Consider the following 12,339-nt stretch of genomic DNA (forward strand, 5'->3'; position numbering starts at 1 on the left):
CCGGCAGCGGGGAAACCCCCAAAAACCAGCGATACAGACAGTCAGGGTGTTAGGGATTAGTTGGTTTATGACTAAACATAAAGAGCTTTGCATATTGGTTTAAAAAGAACTGAGAATGGTATATATCCTTCTATGGGTGAGGTGTAGGACCTCAGCATTACTAACTTCTATTAACTCTGGGATCAAAGTATTTAACTTCTATTTAATTGAATTGGTGTTTAATTTTATATGACTTCCATAGCATACACATTTAAATTGAAACCCTTCAAAATATTTTTTACTTTAAATATACATGGAAAACATTTCAGATCCCTTAGGAAGCTACTGAATACTCGGTGTGATTCTTCCTAGTGGCGCTGAGTTCTGGTGTCCTTTTCCCATGCTAAACTACCACCGATTAGCATGGGAAGCAGCGCTGAAACAGGAGGTTTGGTGGTTGGAAAGCTTTGATAGAAATCAAGTGCTGTGTGGTTCCATGTGCTCGGTGTGCGTTCACCTGGATAGAGGCAGATCAGCACATCGCAGTGGAAATCCGTTTGTGTTACGGTTGTGTCTTTTGGCTATTCCAGGCGAGAAAGAAGAGGCAGCCAGGGCAGTGTCTGTGTTGGGGTCCTTTGGTCCTCACCCGAAGGAGGACCTCCTAATGCAGAAGAGCTCTTACGGGGCCTTTGGGCACTTGCAGTAGCTCATGGGCTGAAAGGATAAGCAGAACCCAGCGATTCATTGGATCATTAAAAAAAGTTACAAGGGACATTATACTTGTGTTTATTAATACTTTTTTCTCGAAGACGGATGAAAAGTTCAAAAGGTCTTTAACCTGCTTGAAGTTTTTCCTCTCTAAATTTTTAATGTGGGTCTTTTGGGAAAGATATTCATAACCCGTTGGTAAAGGGGTTTTCCTGTACGCAAAACTGAAGACAAAGGCTGAAAGACTATAATAATCAGGTGCAATTTAAAATTCATTACCTTGTCTGTACAGTACGTTTTCACCATACCAATAACTTTCTTATCTGAAAGCACAGGTCTTGAATTACCCTTTTTGGGTAAGAGTGGATCTTGGTATCTCACAAGTGTTAGTAGTCTTTGCATTTGTCTTGTTAAATAAAGTAATTTCTGTTCTTTTGGGTGTTTTTTCTTCAAGGAGGAAGATCTCGTGGTTTCAATTTTGAATGTGTTAGACAATGTCAGCAGCCAAAAGGCAGGTTTTGGTGTGCTCTGTCTGGTTGCAGAGACCGTATGTGAGTGTAGAGAGGGCACTGGTGCAGACTGGGGAGAGCGGAGGAGTTTGGTGGATTTTGGAAAGGATGCTGAGCACGCTCTGTGCTGGATGTGATATGTCTGGCGGGTCTCAGCGGGGTCGGCCTTTCTATCGCTGAGGGTCTCCCTCTTCCCTGGCAGGCGATGGAGACTACTTGAGGGCAGTGCATCGTGCCATGTGATTTAGCGTGTGCCCATAGGACCACCGTGTCTGTCTGTCTGTCTGTCAGGTTTGCATACCTGTGTGGGGAAGGCTCACAGCCTCCCCTCGGTGTCCTGAAAACCCCAGGAAGGAAAGGCTGGCTTTGGGCAGTGGAGGTTGTGCTGTTCTATCAAGCCGTGTGCCGGCCAGACTCGGCAGCGTGGCCCAGGCTGGTTTCTCCTACGCCAGGAGCGGTACCTGACGGTTCAGTTAGGTAGCTGGCAGGTACAGATCTGCCGTGTGGAAACGGGTCTTCTGGGTCAAGAACAGGAAATGGGGTACGATTCACAAGCTGTTTGTAGGTGATGCTGTGCTAGCAGAGAAGGCACAGCAGAAACAGCTCCTCTTCTACGCCTGTGCGTGTAGACCCTTTTCCACACGGATGTTAGCAGGTAGATATTTGGCGATCACGTGTCATCCTTTGTGATGGCTTTGCTGACCGGTTCCGGTGCCTTCACCGCGTTTGCCCGCCGTCGGTGAATTATCTCTGAATAATCTCTTCATTGCTTCTTCAACTGCTCTCTGCTCTTCAAGTGCTTCACACCAAAATGTGCTGCCCATCTCGGATGTTTCCCCCTGATCTCTTTGCCTGAGAAGAGCAGAGCTGGAAGGCTGGGGAAGGACGCTGGAATGGGGTTTGCTATTTCGGCAGACAAGTGTGACCTTACTCCCCAGGCTGTGGCATGACTTGGCAAAAACAGATTTGGGGAAACCACCATTGCTAGGAAAAAATTTGCAGTTTTTTTTCCCTCAAGGGTATATTGATGATAGTATTTTACTGCTATTTTCAAGGCATTTGTGTCTTGAAATTCATGTAAATGTGAGGTGATTAATGATGATTCTAAAAAAACCTTTCAAGAAGTTTTTGGAAATACAGCAAAATCTGGTTTGTTTCTGAGAAGAACTTCTCTCCAGCTACTCTGAGTGCAGATGAAAGTCCGTAGCTCTCAACAAGTCACATCCTGGGCCAGCTTCCAGTTGCTTTGGCAAATCATATGTTATGTTAGAGGCTGATAAATGGCTGAGATGATTGTTCAGCTGACTGCAGAGCAAGAGAGTGGGCTTGATGACCCCCAGACACCCTGTCCGTGCTCTCCTCTCAAGTATTAACAATTATAGGGGTAGTCCTTTCTTCATGGAATTATTTAGCAGGGGAGAAGGAGAGAGAACTTCATCAAAGGCGGGGAAATCACCAAAACTTCTCTTTCAACTGACTGATGAAACTTTAATAAGGGGATTGATGAAACTTTAATGAGGAAGCCCTGCTTCAGGAGCGTTACTCATCTGTGCTGGTGGAAGACTTCGGCTATCCAAGCAGCTAAGGCTTACATTATTTTGCTGCTTTCCTGGACTCTTTGGGGAAATTGCATCTTCTTCGCCAAAATAAAAGAATCAAATGAGAAGTAAACAACCTTTCTGCTCATGTACCCTGTAGGAAGCCAGTAGAAAAGTCATTTTTCTAGACAACGTTAGTGTTCATAAGAGCTACAGAAGATGTTTTGTGGATTTTTCCCAACTGCAGACAGCTCAAATTAGGAATGAGTGCAGGCTCTTGGAGGCCAGGTGTTTAACCTAACCTAATGGTCTGTGCTGGTCCTCAGATGAATAAACAGTGGACTTGTATTAAACAGTTGGATTAGTTGGACACTGATTGTTTTTCTTTTTTAATTTCCATTGTGACTCTGGCAGAATAATCTGTTTTTCATCTATCTGTGGTTGAATGATCAAAACTTTAATATTTGTGGGGTTTTTTTGCCTGTGTGCCTGTTAATTAGTGCATATGCAGGTGTTTTAAGGGAATTCTTCTTGGCATTGACAAATACAGTAGAAATAATAGGAGGGTTTTTTTGTGATGCTTACTGAAAATATTTGACTTCTGTTTTGCTAATGCAGAGCTTATTTTGTTGTCAAATAATTGTTTATAAAAAGTTAGGAGCAAAGCTGCCAGAAGTTAGTATAATAGATAGCCTCAGGGGCCCCAATTAGCTGCAACCAAAGCAGGTTCCCTTCCAAAAACCCCTGACCCACTCTTTCCCCAACGCCAACTGAGAGCAAAACAGCATTTGGTGTCTGAAAAGTCAAAACTTTTTCGGTGTTTGAAGCCAGAGCAGGGTGGAAAAGCCTGGACGAGGCATCTGGGCTATGTAGCTGTGTAGGGGAATATGATCTTAACCGAGCTTGCTCAGCTGCAGTTGTCTTACCCAGCGCAGCGGCGTTGCGGAGGGGCTGCATCGCCCACCCCATCGCCCCGATGGTCACGCTTCCCAAGCGCCGGTCGTGGGCCGGGTCCCTGTTTTCCTCGCAGAGATGCATGTAGGAAAAGAAATCCTGCAGACTCACGGAATGCCTGAAGTGAGGAGTCTGATCAAATAGTGATTTTTTTGCAGAGCTACAGTTGGCTCTTACTGCCTGAAGGATTTCCACATGAACTGAAAACATTTGCTGAATGACATAATAAGCTAATGATTGCTTAATTTTTGACTACATAGCTCACTGTAGAGGGAGTAACAGCTGGTGTTTGTCAAATTAGGTTTTCTCCTTAAGATTTTTACTACTCATTTTCTTGTTTATTTAACATCTTTAGCCAAGATTGAGCTCTGAAGGTCTTCCCCCCAAACCTGTTGGACTTAAAGGTAAATATTACATAGTGTAAAGTGCATTTGAGCCTTGGTTTGGGGGACCTCTGAGTTCGCATGTAAAACCATTGGAAGTTTCCTGCATGGCGTGTTTTCAAGATGAAGGATGCTAGTATGTAAAACTTGTAAAACTCAGGTATTTGTGTGCATAATACAGGAGAACAGCTGGGCCTGTAACAGTAACATTGGACGGTTAATATAGCAAGTAGCAAAAACATTCAGATTTGAAATCAGACAACTTATATTTAGGAAAATTCAGAATAAGGGCGGTCATGCATCATTACGAAGGTGTGGGAGCTGAAGAAAATGCCGACCAATGTGTTCAAATATTTGGCTTTTTTATTGATTTTTTTCATTTAAATTTAATAACTCTGCACAGTTTGTATATGACTCACTACTGTCTTGTCCCTCTAGGTTATAATGATATGTTCACATATATGGGGTTTTAATATCTAAAAATGCACTGACCACAACTTTAAGAATAACGATCAGGAAAGGGGCTTTGAGAGTCCTTAGAAAATATAATATGATATATTCAAAGTCTAGTGCCTCACTAAGGTGGACACGCAAACAGCGGAGGCCACGTGGGAAATGCTGCAGGCTTTTGTTCCGTCTTGCATTGAAATGCAGAATGCTGAAAACATCGTCTTGCGTAAATCCACTGGTCTCCAATTAAAAATAAAACCGTTTTTTTCCACAGGTGGTTGCCAGAATAGCCTTAAACCGGTCGGCGGCAATCAGGCCCTGGCGTTGGCCGCCGCGGCCACCAGCGCGATGGTGTCGGTGGAGCCTGAAGCCCCCCAGGGACCTGTGGGGCCGAGCGTCCAGCCCTGCCACATCCTGACCTTCTCGCCTATCAAAATTCCAGTCTTGGCTTCGCCTTTTCCAGGTAAGGTCGCTCCCGGTGGCACTAATGAGCAGCTTGTTGTGTTCACTTTGCAACAGAGATTGGCTTCTGAGCGTGAGTTTTGGTGTGCTTTGGTAAACATTCAGGGGATAGAGGTGGCATTACCGTAATCTGGAATTAAAGTTATTTTTTCTGGTGCGGTTTAGAGCCGTTCTCTGAAATTGTGTGTTAAAAGTGAGTTCAAAACTCCACGTACGTTTGCAGTGTTTGTGTCGCTGTGACGTTTACAGGCAGTAGATGAACTGAGCTGCATCCTCTGTCATCTTAGTGATGTCTGTAAGAAAACGTGGTCTTGGTGGCACCAAGTCTTTGCAGCGGATCCTCAGGTTGCAGTGTTGGCAGTTGAAAGGTATCTGCTCAACATACAAGAATATTTGATTAAGACTTAAGTAGATTGTTTGGGTGTTTATGATTATAAAATAGGCTGGAAGAATGTAGCCATGGCTTTGTATTTTTTCTGATAGGTTTGGATGTGGTTGCTTACTGGAAAAAACGGTATTTTCTTAGCATGACTTCGTGTAACAACTTTCTGAATATGGCAGCTGGGGAAGTACTATGGCATCCCTGACTCGCTGTGGAAGTCTGACTGATTTAAAGTCTTCAGGGTAATTTTTGAAACTGTTTGTACTTTGAACGCTTAAGGCTATATTTTAGAAATGTTATGTACCAATTAAGTTAAAAATTTAAATTAGGGTGCACTTTCCATCCTTTTGGTACTTGAAGTGTAACACAGCAAAATACAGCGAGATTGAATTTTGCAGAAGGTATGCAGTTATGATTTTCAGTGTTCAGATGAAATCTTCATATGAGAAATGTATCTCGGTAATTATTGTTCCTGTTGAGCAGCCATTAGAATCACCCAGATAAGTGCCTGCCAAGGGCGTGCGGCAGTGTTTTTGTGCTTAGGGAGTCTGAAGAGCAAACTGACCCATAGGAATAAAGGTACAAGTCTTTCAGACTTTGTCGAGAAAGGACGGTACTGAAATAAGAACAGAAAGCTGAGTTAATCGCTGCCATAGGGCAGGGAGCTGGTGGTGCTTCCCGCAGAGTATTACTTGACCCACAGAAGCCATTTTGCCTGTTTGTAAGTGAGCATCTTAGAGGAGAATCCAAAGGGGAAAAAAATAATTCTTTATCTGTGCTGAAAAGCAGAATTACATGCCAGATGTGTTCTTCCCTGAATTGAGATGCTCGGGCGATCTGGGAAGGAGCCGTCGCAGGACTTTTGATTTACAGCTGCGGAGGTGAGCTCTGCGTGAAGTGTGTTAGACGTGATCGAATATTATAATGCCGGGAAGCTCTACCACTTTGATAGCTGGCTCAGCTCTGCAATGATAAACATGTCAGGCCATGATAATTGTTGCTTTCCTTTCGAATGAGTGTATGATAGGCTATCAAATATCATGCTTTGAGTGCCTGAGCAATCATCCTATTATCAATCATTCACAGTAAACCACACACTTCTGGGTGTTTTCTCCTACAGAATATATAGTAGCTTTTTAGAAAAGAGAGCTTGGAAATGCTCAGTCCACGTACAATAAACTTGAGATCCAGCTAACCGTTTTTCTCTATTAATCACCATCTCTGGAGGGAAGGCTAGTGCCTTTGCAAAGGCTTACATAAAACATTTTTATGAAATTCCTTTTTATTGTGCTGGCGGAGAAGAGGACCCGAAGGTGCTGGATTTAGATTATCTTTGTCAACACCAGCTTGATGAACAGCTTACCCAGCCGGTGCTGGGCTGGGTGGGTGGCAAGGAGCGTCTGAGTGCCCTTGGGGCAGGGATCGCCCGGCAGCTGGGCTGGCATCCTCTGGCTGGGTCCAGGAGGTGCAGCCACGGCTACCTGATAAAAAACAGGCTGTAAGTGCTAACGAAGGAGCCAGGCTTTTGATAGGTGTGAGTGAAAACGGGGGAAAAGCACGTGCAGAAGCTTTAAACCTAGCGTGTACCCTGTGCAGAGGGGGGCTGCGGGGGGGCTACCCCTGCTCTCCGCTGCCGAAACACGGCGGGCGAGGTGCTGAAGCTGGGTTTAACTTAACCTACAGGAAAACATGGTCAGTTGGCCAAAGGCAGCTCTCTGCCGTCAAAAATAAATGTCTCTGTTGCTATATAAGTTAATGGCTGGGAAAGCGTCAAGAAAGCGTAATCTAATGTACAGATAATCCCAAGAGTGGAGCGTGCTTTATAACCCTGTCGGCCTCTCAGTTAAAAGCATCCGTGTGTTGGCGTTTATTAAAGATGACTTATTGCTGTCAAAGAGAAATACATCTCGGAGAGAGCGTAATCTGTGGACCCTGGGGGCAGCTGCGTTTTTCTTGATCCATGTGTGATTTATAAAGTAACATGGTAATTAATGAACTCTCCGTGTTCTCCTCGTCTAAAGTTTATGCAAGGCAATGTTCACATAATAGGAGTGAACTTAGGAAACAAAAGATTAAATTATTCCTAACTTAAATCTACATGTATATTGGTGCCTATAAGGCTGAACATTGTGTGCTTAGTTATACACTGTTAATTGATTATACTGGAGATCGGTATTAAAATACTACCTTGTGCAGAACTGTGTTTCTAATCATGACGGTTTGTTCAATCAATAATCTTATTATTGAGTATTTACTTTTAAGGAGGCCTTTTAATATGGTTAGTTTTGCAGCCTTACAGTTTGGCTGTGTTACTTTCTGCCAGCCTAATTAGTAAACTTGGTGAGTTAGTAAGAAACAGCAAGTTAGTGAAACACGGCGGGCTGTTGGGGAGGTATGGCAGCGGGCGCTGGCTGGGCGAGGATCCAGGCTCCGGAGTTTTTCCAGCCTCACAGAGGAAATTTCTTGGAGCTTCCCTGAAGCAAATCGCCAGATCCCATGAATTAAGGAGAACTGAAAGTATGCAGAATGCGGTGGTAATTTTTACAAGTTCATTTTAATACAATTTATTTTACGTTTTGTAAAAGAAAATCAGAAGTAGAGCTGTAATAGAGTACAGGATATTTGGGGAATTTAAAACCTTTTGTAGCCTTTCCCTGTGCGGGATGCTGTGAAGGATCCCCGCTGGGTCCTTGGCCCTGGGGATAAGCAGACGAGGGTGGGACACGCCGGTCGAGAGAGGATGGCACAGGTTTGCTGTGCCCTTGGCTCTGTGACGGGAGAAGCTTCTATAATCATATTTGCCTTTGGGTATTAGTTTGGCACCATGCTGATCTTAGAAACGTTTAAAGATGAAATAAATTTATGGAAAAAAAGAAACATGAAATACCCTATGTTTAAGGTTGAGGAAACTGGTTGTCTCTACATGAAGCGGTCTGTGCTCTTCTGGGGGGCTACGGTCGGCTGTTAGAACGTAATGCCAAATGGAAATACAAGCAAGGCTCTGACCACCAGTGAACAGTCAAAAAAACAAAAAAAGCCAGAGACACACAACTTTTTCTCACCCTCGGAAGTTCGTGCTCAGGTGTTTATATATCCACCTGGTTTTAGGTCGAGGTCTCAGCGCCTCTGTACTGAGCCTAAATGCCAGCTCAGAGCACAGCATCCCTGCCCTGACCGACGTTATCAAAATCAACTGTCCCGAGGGTCAGTGGGCTGGAAATGTTTCTGTTTTCTAGCCGTAAGACATTTCCTTTGGCCCGAGAGCCTACTGTAGCCACAGTCCCTCCCAGTATCGGACATGAATTTTCTGCTCTTAATGCTTCTGGACTTGAGATTTAAACTGTTAATATCTGTTAAAAATCGGAAACCCAACTGCATTTCAGTATGATGTGGTCATTTGAATAAATTGATATTACTAATCCTTGTCTTGGTGCTACAGGGGTTGAAATTCAATACCAATGTCGTTCTCGTTTTGTGTTTGGGTTCATTTGCTGCTCATACGATTGGAAATGGTTGTTCATGATCTATAAAAGATGGTTCCTGCCATTGCCCTGATTCGGAGCTGTGTAAACGCGTCGTGCAGTTTGTGTAAGAGTTAAGTAACTTTCTGGAAGTGAGGAGTCAGAGCGATGTTGTAAGCAGAAAACAAGGGAGCGGAGTGTTGTGTCTCTTCTTCCCCAGTCCTACCTGCACTCTAAAAAAATCCTGACTTTGATGAACATGCATGGAGAATGTGTGTATTGGAGTTTGTTGTTGTTTGGTTTTTTTTTTTATTTGGTAATATTAGATAGAGCGAATCTGTTTTTCTTAGCCACCTGAAAGGCACGTTATTCCTCCCTGTCTTTCAAAAACCGCATCAGTGGTCAGGTTCCTCGTGGACTGGAGCGTGAGAAGACCACCAAGCGCCTGGTGCCCTGACTCCAGCTCAGTGAAAGCTGCAGGGGTTTTGCTGATGACTTGAATGGCCGTCGGGTCACATCTACAAATAGGGCGTAGGTGTTTGATAAGACTGAAAAATCTTCAGATCCTTGTATGTGGTGTTGCAGAAGGATAAAGCTAAATGCAGACCAAATGTGATGTGGAAAGCTCACAGTGCCTGGAAACAGTGAGGCTCCAGGATATTACAGAAAAAAGTTGAAATAAAAAATTGGAAAAAAAATGAAAAATGAAATAAAAATTAAGATAGAATGTAAAGTCAAAAGTCTATTTGAACTACGGCAGCCAATGGTGCTGGCTCTTCTAGCTGTGCCCCAGGGAGATGTAATGGGAAGTCTCAGCGGTCTGGATCTGTTTCCAAGAACTGGAAGAAAGCGTTCTCCTTCTGCTCTCCGCTTTTGTAGGCTGGTTTGGTTTGGTTAGCCATTTCTCATTTGGTTTAAAAAAAAAAAAAAAAAAAAAAGGCAAATGGTGTGGAAATGTGTGGGGAAAATCCCAGAATTCTGTTCCAGAGCGCAGCTTGATTAGTTTCTGGAGGAATGTGATACTTGAAATTTTTGCAGATGAAAACTGATGCCCCTTAGACTTGATCTCCAGATTTTCTCCTCTTCAGCCATTCCTGTCTCAAAATTGCTGATCTCCAACTATTCAAAACCAGTGCCGTGGTGATCAGGTTTGTAATACAGTTGTGAGGTATTTGTAGAATTGCCAGATACATTATTCTGCTTTCTGTCCGCCAGAATGTAGGATTCTGTCTTAATTCATTGCAGCATTTTCCCCCAAACTCTGAGCATGCTGCATTGATGCCATTTTTGTTTACAAAAGCCCCTTTTTTCCCTGATATTTTTTAAACAACGTTAAACATTTCAATTTTCCTTCGTTGACAGGGTCTTTGATGTGCTTGTTTTGTTTTATTGAGGTTTCATTGAGTTTAACACGGTGTCTCTTATCATTCCCTTACGGTGGGTTCTGCTTCTGACATGGTAAAATGTGGAGCGGCGGTGGCAGCCCCTCGGAGAACTCGGCTAGAGCAGTTTTACTAGTTTTAAGGTGGTAAGAAATAAGAACTATGTGGTGTCTTCCATACAGTATATAGGGCAATGCCAGATAAAATGCTGATTTAGGAGTCTTCTAATGACAAATATCCTGAATATTATGACTAGACTTCCTTCTGAAAGTGGTTAAAGCTGTAATTATTAGGGGCTCCTGCAATGATAATATTAATTCTTTGGCACCACTTTCAGTTTCTTTTAACCACTGTTGAGCCTCCAGCGGTCGGTTTTGAGGGAGGTCTGCGTTGTGGTCAGCCAGCGTTCGCTCTTGGAGAGAGGGATGTGCAAGGTGGTAGTGTGTAACCTAAAATGCTCACGCCGCAATGATCAACTGGCAGCTGCTGGAGGATGAGATGGAGTTATTTTACCTTACATTTTATCTATGATGACTTGAGATAAGCCTCAACCAAGCTGGAGATACAATATCAATCCTGCTGGCTAAACAAATGTGAAAATGGTGGCAGCTGAGCCATTCATAAGCTGTTCACTGAAACATCCTTGTGTATCTAATGGAGCCATGTGAACACTGTCTTTAATGGCTTCAATCGTTAGTGTCTGGTGGAAGAAACCCCCAAATTTTCAATACTAGCAGATACCCTTATCCGTGGGAAAAAAAGTCATCCTTAGGCAGAGGGAAGCCAGCTGGGTGAACCTGACACGCTGACCTGGTATATGGCACCGTAACCTTCGGGACGCGGCTTCTGCTTTCTGAACGTTTTGCATCCCAAAAGGTGTTGGACCTTTTCTAGCTCTTTTGTGAAATGATCCTTTTGCTCATCCTTTTTCTAGAGAACCTCGTGATTTAAGTTAAATTGTTTGCAAGCAGCAAGTGTGTTATAAGCGACGCTTCTTTAAAAAAATTCACGTTTCTTTGAATAACTCTAGTCTCCATCAGTTGGGATTAAGAGAGGGTGTAAAAGCTCATAAGCAACAGCAGTAGGAAGAGATTCAAAGCAGGGTGGAGCCTGGAGGTCACTGGAGATGCAGGGATGGGCCCAGCCATGGTCATGCCTGGAGCATGGTCATGCCTGGAGCATCACCTCCGTGTCCCCCCCCAGCCCGGGGAAGCATCACTTGCTGTTCAGTTCTCCCTCCAAATGGGTTTTGTTCCAATGTAGAGGTGGTCCATGCTGGGGACAGCCTTGTCTTGGGGATCGTGCATGGGAACATTCACTAGAATAAAACTCAAGTAGCTGGGGATGGAGCCGTTCAGAAGCACCATGCAGTGAGAAAGGTCTTAGCACGGTATTTCTGTCCTTTCTGCTGAGCACGGGGACAACTTTTTTCACATCGATGAGCTAAAATGGAGAAGGTTCCAGCTATGCTATTGGAGCTGTGTTTTGGGTTTTTCATTCCTTTTTTCCTTTCTTCTTTTTTCATCCACTGGTGGTTCTGCTCATACATGTACCAGGCAAAATGTTCTCTTAAATATTTAATGTCAGCCTTGCTGTTAACTTAGGTTTTGTGCCAGATTTAACGTAAAGACTAAATAGGATCTTGTAGAGATGCAGCTACTCAGTGTTCTGGGCGGCATCTTCGTGCTTATTTGCTCTGCTGGTAAAGAGAAAACTTAATTTTCCAGCACTATCAAGCCAAGTCTTTGAAGAGGACTCTGTCTTAAAAAAACCAAAATGCAATAAACTTTGGGAATGTAAACAGTTATGTGGAGTAATTGAGGTATGGGATATCTAGTAGTCTCTACTACCACTTTTATGGCTACTGTATTAAGAATTGGGGTATTTATTTTCTTACCCTCACATATGATTTCTTCATTATTCGAGTGAAAAAGGTGAGATATGAGTCTGTGGTTATGGACTCCGTAAATTAGCAGTGAGTGCAAATATTAAAAAAGGCACCATCTGCCATATAAACCATTTGCCACCTGTTCCCTTGCTTTCAGAATTATCTAATGGTTTAAATTTAATGTTTTAGCCTGCCACAGAACAGCTGGGAAGTGACTAAGTATTTTTCCTATCAGTACCTTAA

At 43.4% G+C, this 12,339-nt stretch overlaps 1 protein-coding gene across 1 annotated transcript in view; it reads left to right on the forward strand.

Moving 5' to 3' along the window:
- TCERG1L (transcription elongation regulator 1 like) overlaps positions 1-12,339 on the forward strand; it is a 98,899-nt gene that overhangs the window by 10,956 nt on the left and 75,604 nt on the right. The window contains 1 exon segment of the mRNA XM_050899042.1: positions 4,796-4,984. Coding sequence (XP_050754999.1) covers positions 4,796-4,984 — 189 coding nt within the window.

This window comes from Gymnogyps californianus, chromosome 6, assembly GCF_018139145.2.
Source record: "Gymnogyps californianus isolate 813 chromosome 6, ASM1813914v2, whole genome shotgun sequence".
Taxonomy (NCBI): Eukaryota; Metazoa; Chordata; class Aves; order Accipitriformes; family Cathartidae; genus Gymnogyps; species Gymnogyps californianus.